At 42.5% G+C, this 16,488-nt stretch overlaps 2 protein-coding genes across 4 annotated transcripts in view; one reads left to right on the top strand and one right to left on the bottom strand.

Moving 5' to 3' along the window:
* The window catches only part of polm (polymerase (DNA directed), mu), a 93,537-nt gene that overhangs the window by 35,379 nt on the left and 41,670 nt on the right, over positions 1-16,488 (bottom strand). The window lies entirely within an intron of this gene.
* gnsb (glucosamine (N-acetyl)-6-sulfatase (Sanfilippo disease IIID), b) overlaps positions 1,061-16,488 on the top strand; it is a 49,644-nt gene continuing 34,216 nt past the window's right edge. Inside the window, exon 1 of the mRNA XM_060856358.1 lies at positions 1,061-1,344. Within this exon, the coding sequence (XP_060712341.1) occupies positions 1,231-1,344 (114 nt within the window). The 5' untranslated portion in view covers positions 1,061-1,230. The remainder of the gene's footprint in view (positions 1,345-16,488) is intronic.

Consider the following 16,488-nt stretch of genomic DNA (forward strand, 5'->3'; position numbering starts at 1 on the left):
GTTATTTTTCTCAAAGAACAGATACTTGCTTTCTTTCTGAAACAATATAATTCCCTGGGATTGTGCCTCTAGCCAGACAATACTAGAAGATGCTGAGAGCCTCTGTGACTTCCTCCTTGTATTCTTTTAAAATCTGGTCGATATTGCATCCTTAATGAATGGAGAGGTGACAACCAGAGGACCACTGTGAGAAAACTGACATGCCCATAACACGACAAGAACCTGGGTGGGATCATTAATTTGGGGAAAGACAAATGAAAAAAAACGTTGAGAGATGTCATCATTCACTCAGTGGCAGTCTGGTTCAGGCCTGGAGAGCACAAGGTTTTGGACTGATGAAGAGGAAAGCTGCAGTGTTTTCAGTTGTAATCCTGTCATGCATTGAGATTGGAAATCACACAACACCAGGTTACAGTCCAACAGGTTTATTTGGAAGCACTAGCTTTCAGAGCGCTGCTCCTTCTTCTGGTGGTTGGGTGATTTTTAACTTTATCCACCCCAGTCCAACACCACCTCCTCCACATCTTGGAGATTGGAAGTTTTACAACTGAAGGTTATTGCACACATTGGGAAGAGATAGAGAGAAGTGTAAACAAATGTAATGGTGGGATGTCAAGTCAACGGAAAGGTTAAATATATTTATCTCCATTGTGTGGAAGAAACGTTCGGTTGAAACCAACGCTTGTGGCTAAAAAGGTGTCACTCTTGGGTTAGATTGATATCTCATAGTTGTCAGATCTTTCATATCCACCAAGAGCAATACGTTAGTCACCAGTCTAACTCTTTATGGTAGTTAAATTATCTCTGTTTGGACTGATTTCAATTTTTAACAAGTGCATTTAAAATGGCAACCGGACCAGAATAAGGGTTTCAGAATACCTCGAGTGAAAAACACAACTTTCACGGCGACAGCGAGCGAAGTTTGTTGTTTCCAGTCACGCCCTGCTCTCCGAACCGAGCACACAGTTGGACATTTCAGAAAGACATAGAGAGACTGACATCTTTCTGGGACGGATGATTGGTTGTGGGCTTTGTCGTTTTCGTCTCACTGTGTTGGGGGGTTGAGCCACGCAGAAAACTCGGATCAGGAACCGAGAGCTGCTGGAGACGCTGGTGTAAGACGGGTTTTGGGGGCTGGAGGAGGGGGAGGGTTCCAGCTTTCCACCCGCTGAACTCTCCCTGAACACACCTCACAGCCTGAGCCACTTCTCCTCCGACCGGCACAACACCATGAAGCTGATCGCGTTTTTGTTCGTGATGGTGTCCTTTCGTTTTGGACACTGCGTGAGACAGAATATTGTGTTCATAATCACAGACGACCAAGATATCAAGCTCCAAGGCATGGTAGGTCTCAGATGTAACTTGTACTTTAGTTCTCTCCTAATCCTGTTGAAATCAGGTATGTCTGTTGTTCATTTCCAGTCCATTGAAGGTCCCTCCAGACGGAGGGTCATTGTGAAGAGCTAGTTAACTCTTGTCCCAGAAAGGGAAACAATGTTTCGGCTTTTCACTGCATTGCCATTTTTGTTTGTGTGTGTGTGGTTTAGATGAGACGATACAAAAGTTTAGAAACTTTTAAAACGACTTTCATAAAGTCGAAGTTGTTTTCTAGCACGGAAAGAGGCGCTCTGACCCATCTTGCCAGAGCAGGTCATCAAACATGCAACCATTCTCATCCCAGTTTCCAACACCTGCCCCGCACCGCTGTTGGAAGGGCCAATCTAAATATTGGTTTCATGACTTGGAGGTTCCTACCGATATCACCATTTTCACGCAGTGAGTTCTACTTACCCACAAACGTCTGGGGAAAAACGTATTTCCTCAAATCCCCTCTAAACCTTAGCTGAAAGCTGTGCCCCCGCATTAGTGACCCCACTACTCAGGGAAAATGTTTCTCCCTCACTACCATGTGTATGCTGTCCACTTCAGTCAGATCCCCAAACAGCCCTCTTCTGTTCCATCTTTTTCAGAGCTGAATCACTCCAACTCAGGTAACGTCCTGGCGACCTCTTCTGCACCTTTTCTGCAGTAAACATATCATCAAACAGCATGGAAACAGCCCCTTCGGTCTAACTAGTCCACGCCAACCATGTTCCCAAGCTAAATAATCCCAAATGTCTGCATTTGGCCGAGATCCCTCCAACCCCTTGCCTATTCACATACACTTCTAAATTTGGAGATGCCAGTGTTGAATTGGGGTGTACAAAGTTAAAAATCACACAACACCAGGTTATAGTCCAACAGATTTATTTGGAAGCACTAGCTTTCAGAGCGCTGCTCCTTCATCAGGTAGTTGTGGAGTATAAGATTGTAAGACACAGAATTTATAGCAAAAGCTGACAGTGGTGCAGCTGAAATTATATGCTGAATATATTCAATATATAATTTCAGTTACATCACACTGTAAGGATACTGTCTCAGGACTGAGCATCATGTAAACAGCAAGACTAGCAAGCGACAGAACACAGAGATTTGGGATTCCTCATGCATCAATCATAAAAAACTAGCATTTAAGTTGAGCAGGTAACTGGGAACAAATGAAATGTTGACCTTTAGTTCACAGGGAATGGAATATAAAAATGGGAAGGTTTTGCTGAAATCTGATCAGATGACAGAATCTCTACAGTGTGGAAACTGGCCCTTCGGCCCAACACGTCCACACCGACCCTCCAAAGAGTGACCCACCCAGACCCATTCCCCTACCTTATACTTACCCCTGACCGATGCACTGAACCTCCACATCCCTGAACACTGTGGGCAACTGTGCATGGCCAATTCACATAACCTGCACATGTTTAAGCTTGTAGGAGCACCCAGAGGAAACCCACGCAGACACTGGGAGAATGTGCAAATTCCACACACACACAGTTGTCTGAAGCTGGAATCGAATCCGGGTCTCTGGCGTTATGAGGCAGCAGTGCTAACCACTAAGCCACCGTGCAGCCCACAAAGTTGATTAGATTAGGCCTGTACTCATTGGAATTTAGAAGAATGAGAGGTGATCTTATTGAAACACAGAGGTTTCTTTGGGACCTGGAAGCGTGAATGTGGAGATGTTGCTTCCCCTTTGGGGACTTTGAGAGATTTGAGAACCAGAGACAATAGACAATAGGTGCAGGAGTAGGCATTCTGCCCTTCAAGCCTGCACCACCATTCAATATGATCAGAGACTGGGCCTCTACTGCCTTCTGGGGCAGAGCATTCCACACAGCCACCACCCTCTGGGTGAAGAAGTTTTTCCTTATCCCTGTCCTAAATGGTCTACCCCGTATTTTTAAGCTGTGACCTCTGGTTCGGCACACACCCATCAGGGGAAACATGTTTCCTGCCTCCAGAGTGTCCAATCCTTTGATAATCTTATACATCTCAATCAGATCCCCTCTCAGTCTTCTAAACTCAAGGGTATACAAGCCCACTCGTTCCAATCTTTCACCATAATATAGTCCTGCCATTCCAGGAATTGACCTCATGAACCTACGCTGCACTCCCTCAATAGCCAGAATGTCTTTCCTCAAATTTGGAGACCAAAACTGCACACAATATTCCAGATGTGATCTCAACAGGGCCCTGTACAGCTGCAGAAGAAGCTCTTTGCTTCTATATTCAATCCCTCTTGTTATGAAGGCCAGCATGCTATTAGCCTTCTTCACTAGCTGCTGTACCTGCATGCTTACCTTCATTGACTGGTGTACAAGAACACCCAGATCTCTTTGTACTGCCCCTTTACCTAAATTGATTACATTTAGGTAGTAATCTGCCTTCCTGTTCTTGCAGTGGATAACCATACATTTATCCACATTAAACTGCATCTGTCATGCATCTGTTCACTCACCTAACCTGTCCAGGTCACCCTGTAATCTCCTAACATCCTCCTCACATTTCACCCTGCCACCCAGCTTTGTGTCATCAGCAAATTTGCTAATGTTACTATTAATACCATCTTCTATATCATTAATATATATTGTAAAAAGCTGCGGTCCCAGCACTGATCCCTGCGGTACCCCACTGGTCACCGCCTGCCATTCCAAAAGGGAGCCATTTATCACTACTCTTTGTTTCCTGTCAGCCAACCAATTTTCAATCCAAGTTAGTACTTTGCCCCCAATACCATGTGCCCTAATTTTACTCACTAACCTCCTATGTGGGACTTTATCAAAGGCTTTCTGAAAGTCCAGGTACACTACATCCACTGGATCTCCCTTGTCCATCTTCAGAGTTATATCCTCAAAAAATTTCAGAAGATCAGTCAAGCATGATTTCCCCTTCATAAATCCATACTGACTCTGACCTATCCTGTCACTACTACCCAGATGTGTCGTAATTTCATCCTTTATAATAGACTCCAGCATCTTTCCCACCACTGAGGTCAGACTAACTGGTCTATAATTTCCTGCTTTCTCTCTCGCTCTCTTCTTAAAAAGTGGTACAACATTAGCCACCCTCCAATCCGCAGGAACTTATCCTGAATCTATCGAACTCTGGAAAATAATCACCAACGCATCCATGATTTCTCAAGCCACCTCCTTCAGTAACCTGGGATGTAAACCATCAGGCCCCGGGGACTTATCAGCTTTCAGACCTAACAGTCTCTCCAACACCAATTCCTGGCAAATATAAATTCCCTTAAGTGCAGGTCCTTCAGCCACTGTTACCTCAGGGAGATTGCTTGTGTCTTCCTCCGTAAACACAGATCTGAAGTACCAATTCAACTCTTATGCCATTTCTTTGTTCCCTGTAATATATCTCCTGTTTCTGTCTTCAAGGGCCCAATTTTAGTCTTAATCATTTTTTTCCCTTTCACATATCTAAAAAAGCTTTTACTATCCTCCTTTGTATTTTTGGCCAGTTTACCTTCGTACCTTATTTTTTTCTCTGCCTATTTCCTTCTTAGTAATCCTCTGTTGTTCTTTAAAAGCTTCCCAGTCCTCCGTTTTCCCACTTATCTTCGCTATGTTATACATTTTCTCTTTCGACTTTGTATGTTTCTTGACTTCCCTCGTCAGCCACAGCATCCCATGCCTCCTCATAGGATCTTTCTTCCTTTTTGGAATGAACTGATCCTGCATCTTCCGCATTATATACAGAGGGTATAGTCTCAGAACAAAGAGGTGTCAATTTAAGACTGAAATGAGGAGTAATTTCTTCTCTAAGGGGGCAGTGAATCTGTGGAATTCTTTATTGCAGTGGGCTTTCAAGATTGGATCATTAAATACACTCGAGACCGAGAGACAGATTTTTCATCTGTGATGGAATCGAGGAAAGGCAGCAGTATCGAGTTGAGGATTATCAGTTTGGCCGTGATCTCATTAAATGGTGGAGCAGAAATTTCAGGATTAAATTTTCTGTGCCACTGTTCAGCCTATGCATATCATTCTGTGGTTTAAGGTTTTCACCAATTTTCGTGTCATCTGCGCATCATACCTCCTACATTCATATATAGACTATTCATGTGCACAACAAACAGCAAGAGACCCAACCCTGAACCCTGAAGTATACCACTAGACACAGGTTTCCAGTCTTTAAAACACTGTTCAACCATGACCCTCTGTTTCATGCTACATAGCCGAATGTGGATCCATATTGTCCTGGACCCCAAGTGCACTTGGCTATGTAACCAATCTGACACGTGAAACATTGTCAAAAACCTTATGCAAGTACGTGCAGACTCCATCAACTACACAGTCCTCATTTACGCACCAAGTCAACTCCTCGAAAAATTCAAATAAATTTGTGAGACATCATCTACCTATTCCAAGCCAAGCTGAGTCTCCTTGATTCATGCTTGATCTCTAATTGAAGATTAATTCTGCCCTACAGAATTGTTTCCTGTAGTTTCCCTCCACTGATGTTTGACTTAATGGCCTATGGTTTCCGGGTTTATCCCCCCACCTTTCTTGAAAAATGGTACAACATTTGTTGACTGCCGGTCCTTTGACCGGAGAGGATTTGAAGATTAATGTTAGAACCCCTGCAGTTACCTCCCTTGCCTGCCATAGCAGCCTGGGATACATGCACTCAAGGCCTGGGGATTTATTCATTTTCAAATCTGTTAAAACTGCTAATAAGTCTTTCACCTCCCTGCTCATTTGCTCAAGTATATCACGGTTCCACTCCCAGGACATCATTACCATTTAAAACCCCAACTATGTATTCTAGCTCTACACACTGATTGCTGCTTTGGTCTCAAATGGGCCTTGCGCTTTCCCTCTTCGCCCTAACATAGTTGCAAGGTGCCTTTACATTTCCCTTTCATGTTAGGCACCATTTTTTTTCATATCCCTTCTTCACTCTCCTGATTGATTTTTTTCAGTGACCTGTTACAGTTTCTCAACCCTTCAAAGTCATCAGCTGTTTTCAGCCTTCAATATCGGCTGAGAACTTCCTTTTTTAACTTTGTCAATGCTGAAAATCCCTAACATCCAGGATTCTCTGGACTCGTTGGTGCCACTCATTACGTTTTACAAGAACATGGTAGCCCTGTATTCACCATTCGAGGAGAAAGTGAGGTCTGCAGATGCTGGAGATCAGAGCTGAAAATGTGTTGCTGGAAAAGCGCAGCAGGTCAGGCAGCATCCAAGAAACAAGAAATTCAATGTTGAGGGCATAAGCCCTTCATCAGGAATGAAGAAGGGCTTATGCCCAAAACGTCGAATTTCCTGTTCCTTGGATGTTACCTGACCTGCTGCGCTTTTCCAGCAACACATTTTCAGCTCTGTATTCACTATTCGTCTTTCTGAATGGCACCTGACCTTCAAGGTTTCATCTGAAACATCAAACAACACGACTGTTAACATCAAGTGTTTGCTTTTATTTAAGATGACTAACATTTGTGTCAGTTTTCATTAGTCAATGCTGTTGACTAATGCCCAACTAAATGGTGGACAAATAACTTTTCTTTGGTTATCTGTGGGATGATGAGTCAAAGATAACCAAGAAAATGACGCAAACGAACATGATATCAATCCAAAACATTTTTCCTTTGAATCAAAGTGTGTGTGTGTGGTCAAATTAACTCCAAAAACATTGTAAAGTGGACTGGGACTTTTGGAGAATTTTAGGCGAATTCCTGTGATGTTGCCAGAATCACCAATGCATTAAAAATGTAAAGTGATGCATAGTGTTCTTCCCACATGTTCATCTGGTTTAACAAGGTCATTTACCTCATCTTTGACCCAAGGTAAATCGAAGAAAGGATGGGGAATCTGCACTGTAATCTTTTGTGTAAAAGCTTCTTGAGATCATCTCAACCATGATGTTGTCTATTTTAAATGAAGTGATTTTTAGCAGACTCTGAAATGATAGTCCTGCCTGTAAAAACAAGCTTGCTAAGCAATGTCAACATTGCCAGTGGAGTTCTTAAAACCCTGGTTCAAGGTGCTGGAAATAGTGGATACCTTCCAGAAATAATGTGTTGCACTCCAACGAAAAAGTGAGAGTTTTGAGTGAGAGAATCAAGAGTCCCTGCTCTATGCAGGAGCTATTTTGCTATAATTATCCCTATGTCTGAGCAATAAAACTACAGACTCACTATTAACTGAAAGGATTTTTTTCAGCTACTTGCTAAGGAATAAGCATCAAGAGTCCTGTGAATGAAAGATCAGAGTGTCAAAACAATGTACTCTGAGAGATATTGAAATGGCCTTGTGACTTTTACGTGCTGAAGGCCAGTCACTTTATGAGTCAGTGTCACTTGCAAGTTTATTCACTTCCTATTTAGTAGTTTCATAAACATTTTGCATTAAATGTTGGAAACAATATATATTTTCAGGAGAATATTTGCTGCTGAACTGGGTTCAATTTTGCTTTCTTCCTGAGAAGATACATTTTTTGACTTTACTTCATTTATAGTCAGATGTTTCAGATTCAAAAAAAATTTGAACACATCTTGGCTAGCATTTCAGCACTGTGCTGAATAAATGCTTCATTGCCAGATGTACTGTGTTTTGGATGAAACATTAGAACAAGGCAAGAGTGCAATAGGCACAATACTGAGGTAATACCAGAAGACATCAGAACAGGAGTAGGCCATTCAGCTCCTTAAGCCTGCTCTACTATTCAATATGATCATGGCTGATCTGACACTCATCATCCACCTTCCTGCTCTTTGTTTGTATCCCTTAATTCCTCCACTGATTGAGAATGTTTTTATCTCAGCCTTAAATATATGCAAGGACTCAGTGGGTAAGGAGTTTCAATGACTGACACGTTTTGAGGGAAGAAATCCTTCCTCATCTCTGTCTTATGTTGATGCCACTTGATTCTGAGACTATAGCCTGTGGTCCTAGATTGTCCCTTGAAGGGAAACATCCACTCAGCATTTACCCTGTCAAGCCTCTAATATACCTATACTGGAAATCTAAAACAAATACAGAGAGTACTGGAGAAAGTCTGGGAGCATCTGCAGAGAGAGAAACAGAATTAACGTTTGAAGGCTGGTATGACTCCTGTTCAGAAGGAGGGACACTGCCTACTGAGATGTCATAAAACACCATTTTGGTATTAGTAGCAAGATCTCACAATACACCAGTCAACTTTCAATGTCCAAAATTAACCATGAAAAACTGAGAAACACGACATGAGAAACTCCCAGCTGAGGAAACTTTGAGACAATGCAACTTGTGATGCATTTCAAATATCCCAAATAATGTAATGAAGAACTCTATTCACACGATTTCGGACTGGACTGTCTCAGTGAGAAAATAATTCTGTGAATGTAGCATATTTAACATGAAATAACTGAGTTTGAGATGAAATGGGCAATGCTCCTTCCAAAAAGAAATAGCACAGTTGATGTGACAAGTGAGTAAAGATCTTATACTCGCACAAAGGTCGAAGATTTGCTTCTCATTTGGGAGGTTTTTTTGGGCATAACACAACTTCACTTGAGAATGCTTCATGTTGATTTAAGAGAGTTTATTTCTCAGCGTCAATGTTCTTCTCTTTTTTTCAGTAGAAATAATTCATTCATCCCCACTCCAACTGTTATTAGATTGCATCCCTGCATGACTACTGCTTTGCATTGCTTCTGACACCTCAGAGTTGTGCTATCCACAAGGTCATATCTTGTCACTTTAAACATTCAGTGGATCTCTAACCGACACTATATATGACCTAAAATGAGCAAGAGCTGAACCCATCACAAACTGAGCCATGTTGATAACCATGTGTGAATCAATGACAGAATGTTATAATTCTGTCTTATTGCCAATTACAGGACACAATCTTCATTTGCAAATGAGAAGTTCTTTACTCATCTTAACCTCAGATTCAGTTACTTTGCAATCTATGGATAATGCTGCTGTTGTGTAAATCTCCTGCAAACCACCCTTGTCTTAATTAAATTCCTCAGTGATTGTTGTGTTATGACTCAATAAGTTGGATTGCAGTTTCCTTGACAGTTTTGGAAAAGCAATCATGGTGAACTTGAAATACCAATCAACAACCAATACGAATACACTAAATTGAGCAAAGAATGCTCTTTTGGTGCCTTGGAAGCGTCCATCCCTCTGAATCAAAAGCTCTGGTTTCAAGGACAACCTGATTCACAGGTGTTACTTAATATCGCGGTGGCTCAGTGGTTAGCACTGCTGCCTCACAGCACCAGGGTCCCAGGTTCGATTCCAGCCTCGGGCGACTGTCTGTGTGGAGTTTGCATGTTCCCCCTGTGTCTGCATGGGTTTCCTCTGGGTGCTCCGGTTTCCTCCCACAGTCCAAAGATGTGTACAGATCAGGTGAATTGGCCATGCTAAATTGCCCAGAGTGTTAGGTGCACTAGTCAGAGGGGAAATGGGTCTGGGTGGGTTACTCTTCGGAGGGTCAGTGTGGACTGGTAGGGCAGAAGGGCCTGTTTCCATACTGTAGGGAATCTAATTTAATCCCTAAATAGGATGATTTAGTATTATGTAAACTGAGCAAAGGCACTCATTGTTCACTAATAGTGTTGATGTCTCGAGAGAGAATGTGTGAATGAGATCAGCAGCACAGAGATTCAAATGCTGTATCTCCCCTTCCAACTCCATTTTGATTAAATCCCTTCCCTTTCTCTCTGTCGCCTTTGAAGAGCTGCATTGCCTTTTTTGCATGTAAATTAATCAATTGGAAAATAGAGGTGATTTACTGGTAGTGGTTAATAAATGAAAAATACCATGGGTGATTTGATGATGGAAAACAAAAGTCAGTTTTGTGTATGAGCACTTCTGGGGATTGTGACTCAGAAATGGGAAACATGACTTCAAAAATCAAACCATATATTGAGATGCCTTGATCTCCATGTTCATTATTACTGGGTGTGCACCCAGCTCACAGCCAAGGGTTGGAACTCCAACTATTTACACAAGGTATTAAATATTGAGGGAGATGCGTGAAGTATTGTCTTTACCCAAATTAATGATTTTAATAGAAAAACTGCAGCCTCTTATGATTTTAAAAATTAAACTCGGCTCCCAGGCCTCATTGTTTTTGAAACACTGAATGGACAGCACCTTCCAGCAACTATACCTGTTGTGTTTTGTGTTTCAATGCTGCAGTTGTAGTATCCCCAACTCTTAGTCAGAAGACCTGTTTTCATGTCTCAGCTGCTGCAGAGATGTAACAAAACATCTCTGAACAAATTAATGTTGAAAATACCTCTCTGAGATGTAAGACCCAGAAATCAAGAAATTGCTGTCAGAACTATTTTTTTCTCAAGAAGCTATTTGATACAATGTTAATGACAGTAAACTCTGCATTCAAGCAGGGAATGTAAGGAAATTGCTTATTCAGGAACTACTCACTCAGTGTGGACTCCCCCTTTTCTACAGGTTTACATTTGGTTGAAAAGAAAATGGTTTTTCTACCTTTCTTTCTTTGACCTCTCAGAATCCCATGTTATTTTCCCCTTCTCTCTCTTTCTGCACATGATTTTACACTGAGGTAAATTTTGTTACCTGTGCTTTCAGACCTTTTAGACTCTGCATGCCTCAGCAAATATTCTGTGAAGTTACTGGTTACTGAGGGACACTATTATTTACTGGTCCCAGATACCCAGGATGGGAGGGGGTGTGCTGAAAAAGATTGAGGTATCGCCGCAATGTCTCAACTAAGTTTGCAAAAAATCTGTGAGCAAGAGTAACTGCAATTATTTCCCTGATCAAAAAATCCACTTTCTTATTTTCATTCTGTTCCCCCGTTTGACAGGAACGTAAGATTGAAATAACTCGACAACTGAGCCCCATGTCTGTTCTGCTGTTTACCTCGTTATCATAAATCCTTCAGTACCATAGCTACCAATTATCATAATCTAGTCAGGTATTTTACAGTTTTACTTCTCTTAACAAAATCTTGTCACAACTAAGAAAAGGGTTATAACTGAATTGCATTTTGCAGTCTGTTATAGAACCACATTGGATAACTGCCTTTTAAACCTCGATACTCAAGTTACCGACTCTCATGTTAGCCAATCCAATGTCCCTTTACCCTGTCAAACACTTGACAATTTTGAACACCAATGTCAAGTAATTGTTTTCCTTCTTTCATTTCTCCGCCCTAAGAACAGCCAGCTTCGATTCTCTCTTCATGTCACATTGCTGAGGCCTAACTGGTGCCCGGAATTGGACCAAGGACTCCACTTGAGGCCTAACCACTGATTTTAGATGTGAACAGAAGCAGCAATGTTCAGTTTAGAATGTAACAGTCGACAGGATGAATTATTTGCAGTCAGGTTCAGCAGAATCTTTGTTCACTAACCTCTGAAGCAATCTCATGGGATTCCCTGTCCTTCTGCCAGACGCGAAACCACAACTCTATTGCGTGAAGTGATGCGAGTCACACGTGATCTTAGATTCTGTGTGTTAGGACAAAAGTTGAATGTAAGAGCTGAATTTGAGAGGTTAGGTGACAGCAACTGACCTTGACATGAAGTCTGTATTGACTGAGTGGGCCAGAAGGTCAAGAAATCCTTTAAAATTTGAAGTCAAGGGGAATAGGGTCACATGATCTCTATTGACTGGAGTCAAACTGAACACAAATCAAGATGGTTCTAGTGTTGGATCAAATATCTTATATCAAGAATCTCATTTCAGAAGTTCCTTAGAATAATGTTCTCGGGCCAACTATTTTCAGTGACTTGATCAAAGTCTGTCCTTCCATCCTTCAAATGTGAGATGTTGCAGTATTCACACTTTTTCAAAGTTCCATCCTCAAGCTGTCTAGATTTGTGGGCGGCACGGTGGCACAGTGGTTAGCACTGCTGCCTCACAGCGCCTGAGACCCGGGTTCAATTCCCGCCTCAGGTGACTGACTGTGTGGAGTTTGCACGTTCTCCCCGTGTCTGCGTGGGTTTCCTCCGGGTGCTCCGGTTTCCTCCCACAGTCCAAAAGATGTGCGGGTCAGGTGAATTGGCCATGCTAAATTGTCCGTAGTGTTAGGTAAGGGGTAAATGTAGGGGTATGGGTGGGTTGCGTTTCGGCGGGTCGGTGTGGACTTGTTGGGCCGAAGGGCTTGTTTCCACACTGTAAGTAATCTAATCTAATTTGGCAATATCTGGACAACATTCAGGTTTGAGCTGACAAATGACAGGTAATACTTCTGCTAGACAAGTGCCAGACAATGCCCCTCTCGAACAAAAGGTGATCTAACAACTTCACTTGACAGTCAACTGGACTATACTCATTGAATGGTCCATTTGCATACACGGTGTAAATGAGGTGACGATAGCAAAGAAAATCAAAGACTGGAAATTTTGTGGCAAGTAGCATTATTAAATCACAGAATCCCTGTCGTGCAGATTGAAGCCATTTTACAAAAATCAACAAATGATTCCCTTGAGTGTAGAAAGAGGCCATTCAGCTTACCAAGACACGACCAGCTCTTCAAAACGCATCCCACCCAAATCAGTACCCTGCAACCTGCCGCCTCCATCCCCAACCGTGTCTGTATAACCCCGCATTTACTGTGGCAAATTCACCCAACCTGCACGTCTTTTGGCTCAAAGGCAGAAGTCAGAGGGTAGTGGTGGAGGGTTGTTTTTCACAGTGGAGACCTGTGACCAGCAGTCTGCCACAAGGATCTGTGCTGGGCCCACTGCTTTTTGTCCTTGATACAAATGATTTGGATGTGAACATCGGACCTGTCGTTAATAAGTTGGCAACTGACACCGAAGTTGGAGGTGCAGCGGACAGTGAAGACGGTTACCTCAGAATATTATGGGACCTTGATTCATAAAGGGAGGCAAGAAAGGAGGGGGAGTGGCATTTTTGCTAAGTGATAGCATTACAGCTGTGCTGAGGGAGGATATTCCCGGAAATACATCCTGGGAAGTTATTTGGGTGGAACTGAGAAATAAGAAAGGGATGATCACCTTCTTGGCATTGTATTATAGACCCACGAATAGTCAGAGGGAAATTGAGAAACAAACTTGTAAGGAGATCTCAGCTATCTGTAAGAATAATAGGGTGGTTACGGTAGGGGATTTTAACTTTCCAAACATCGACTGGGACTGCCTTAGTGTTAAAGGTTTAGATGGAGAGGAATTTGTTAAGTGTGTACAAGACAATTTTCTGATTCAGTATGTGGATGTACCTACTAGAGAAGATGCAAAACTTGACCTTCTCTTGGGAAATAAGGCAGGGCAGGTGACTGAGGTGTCAGTGGGAGAGCACTTTGGGCCCAGCGACCATAATTCTATTTGTTTTAAAATAATGATGGTAAAGGATAGACCAGATCTAAAAGTTGAAGTTCTAAATTGGAGAAAGGCCAATTTTGGTGGTACTAGGCAAGAACTTTCTAAGCTGATTGGAGGCAGATGTTTGCAAGTAAAGGGACGGCTGAAAAATGGGAAGCCTTCAGAAATGAGAACAAGAATCCAGAGAAAGTATATTCCTGTCAGGGTGAAAGGGAAGGCTGTTAGGTATAGGGAATGCTGGATGACTAAAAAAAATCGAGGGTTGGGTTAAGAAAAAGAAGGAAGCATATGTCAGGTATATACAGGATAGATAGAGAGAATCCTTAGAGTGTAAAGGAAGTAGGAGTATACTTAAGAGGAAATCAGGAGAGCAAAAAAGGGGACATGAGATAGCTTTGGCAAATAGAATTAAGGAGAATCCAAAGGGTTTTTACAAATATATTAAGGACAAAAGGATAACTAGGGAGATAATAGGGCCCCTCAAACATCAGTAAGGCGGCCTTTGTGTGGAGCCACAGAAAATGGGGGAGACACTAAATTAATATTTTGCATCAGTATTTACTGTGGAAAAGGATATGGAAGATATAGACTGTAAGGAAATAGATGGTGACACCTTGCAAAATGTCCAGATTACAGAGGAGGAAGTGCTGGATGTCTTGAAACGGTTAAAGGTGGATAAATCTCCAGGACCTGATCAGGTGTACCCGAGAACTCTGTCGGAAGCCAGAGAAGTGATTGCTGTACCTCTTGTTGAGACATTTGTATCATCGATAGTCACAGGTGAGATGCTGGAAGACTGCAGTTGGCAAACGTGGTGCCACTGTTTAAGAAGTGCGGTAAAGACAAGCCAGGGAAGTGTAGACCAGTGAGCCTGACCTCAGTGGTGGGCAAGTTGAGAGGGGAAAGATATAAAAGAGACCTAAGGGGCAACGTTTTCACACAGGACGGTACATGTATGGAATGAGCTGCCAGAGGATGTGGTTTAGGCTGATAAAATTGCAACATTTAAGAGGCATTTGGTTGGATATATGAATAGGAAGGGTTTGGAGGGATATGGGCCGGGTGCTGGCAGGTGAGACTAGATTGGGTTGGGATATCTGGTCGGCATGGACAGGTTGGACCGAAGGGTCTGTTTCCATGCTGTATATCTCTGTGACTCCATGAGATGGGCCATTGGGCTGAGGATTGACCGATGGAGTTTAGTTTAGATAAAGGTGAGGTACTGCATTTTGGAAAGACAAATCAGGCCAGGACTTATACACTTAATGGTAAGGTCCTGGGGATTGTTACTGAACAAAGAAACCTTGGAGTGCAGGTTCATAGTTCCATGAAAGTGGAGTCTCAGATAGATAGAACAGTGAAGAAGGCATTTGGTATGCTTTCCTTTGTTAGTCAGCGCACTGAGTATAAGAGTTAGGAGGTCATGTTGTGGTTGTACTGTACATTGGGTGAGGTCACTTTTGGAATACTGTGTGCAATTCTGGTCTCCCTCCTACAGAAAGGATGTTGTGAAACTTGAAAGGGTTAGAAAAGATTTGCAAGAGTGTTGCTCGGGTTGGAGAGTTTGAGCTGTCGGGAAAGGTTTAATAGGCTTTTTTCTCTATATTCCATCTTTCTTGGAGCATGGGAGGCTGCAAGGAGACCTTATAGAGGTTTATAAAATCATTCGGGGTATGTATAGTGTGAATAGACCCCACCTGGGGTGGGGGAGTCCAAAACTCGAGGGTGCCGGTTTAAGGTGAGAGGGGAAAGATATAAGAGAGACCCGAGGGACAACTTTTTCATGCAGAGGGTGGTGCATTCATGGAATGAGCTACCAGAGGAAGTGGAGGCTGGCACAATGACAACATTTAAAAGGCTTCTGGATGGGTATATTATTGGAAGTGTTTTGGGGGCTTTGGGCCAAGTGCTTGCAAATGGGGTGAGATTTATTTAGGATATCTAGTCAGCATGGATGAGTTAGACTGAAGGGTCTATTTCCGTGCTGTACATCTCTATGATTCCATCTTTGGACTGTGGGAGGAAATCTGGGGCCTCTGGTGGAAACCTATAGAGCTACTGGGAGAATGTGCAAACACTACATAGACAGTTCCCCAAGGTTGGAATTAAACCTGAGTTTTTGGTGCTTTGAAGCAGCAGTGCCAGCCACAGAGCCACCATGCTGTCCGAGCATCCATTTTCCCCTGGCCTCTCAAAGCCACTCCATCATCTACAAGATTGAATGATTGCAGTTTCAACAACATTCAGGGAGCTGAACATGAACCAGCACAAATATGCTTGCTTGATAGGCACCTGATCAATTATCCGAAACACTGACTCCTCCTCCTCCCATCAGCATCATGACAGTATTGCATACCACCTACAAGGTGTAGTGTATAAATTGCCAGTGCCCCTTCAACAGTAATCTACCACTGAGAAAGACATGACTAAAGACAAATAGGAATGCTACTGGCTGCAAGTTCCCCTCCAACCCGCAGACCATCCTGACTTGAAATTAGATCACCCTTCCTTCAAGGTCACTGGGTCAAAGTTCTTTGGAACAACATGCGTACCGACATCACATGAACAGCAACAATTCAAGAGAAAGGTTCACCATCACCTCCCTCTACTGTAGGGCACTTGGAAATGGGCCCCAAATACTGGCCTTTCCATTGGCATTTACATCCCCTCCACAGGATTTCTTCAAAATCAGTGGAAAAAACAGATCTCAATTCTTGCTTTTTGTTTGAAAGTTTGAAAATGTGATATTTGAAGAGGCGCACAATCACTGATGTTTTATGGCTGCTGTGTTTCGAATCTGAAGAGATAACAGAGTAAATTATTTATTC

This window comes from Hemiscyllium ocellatum, chromosome 48 (genome assembly GCF_020745735.1).
Source record: "Hemiscyllium ocellatum isolate sHemOce1 chromosome 48, sHemOce1.pat.X.cur, whole genome shotgun sequence".
NCBI lineage: Eukaryota > Metazoa > Chordata > Chondrichthyes > Orectolobiformes > Hemiscylliidae > Hemiscyllium > Hemiscyllium ocellatum.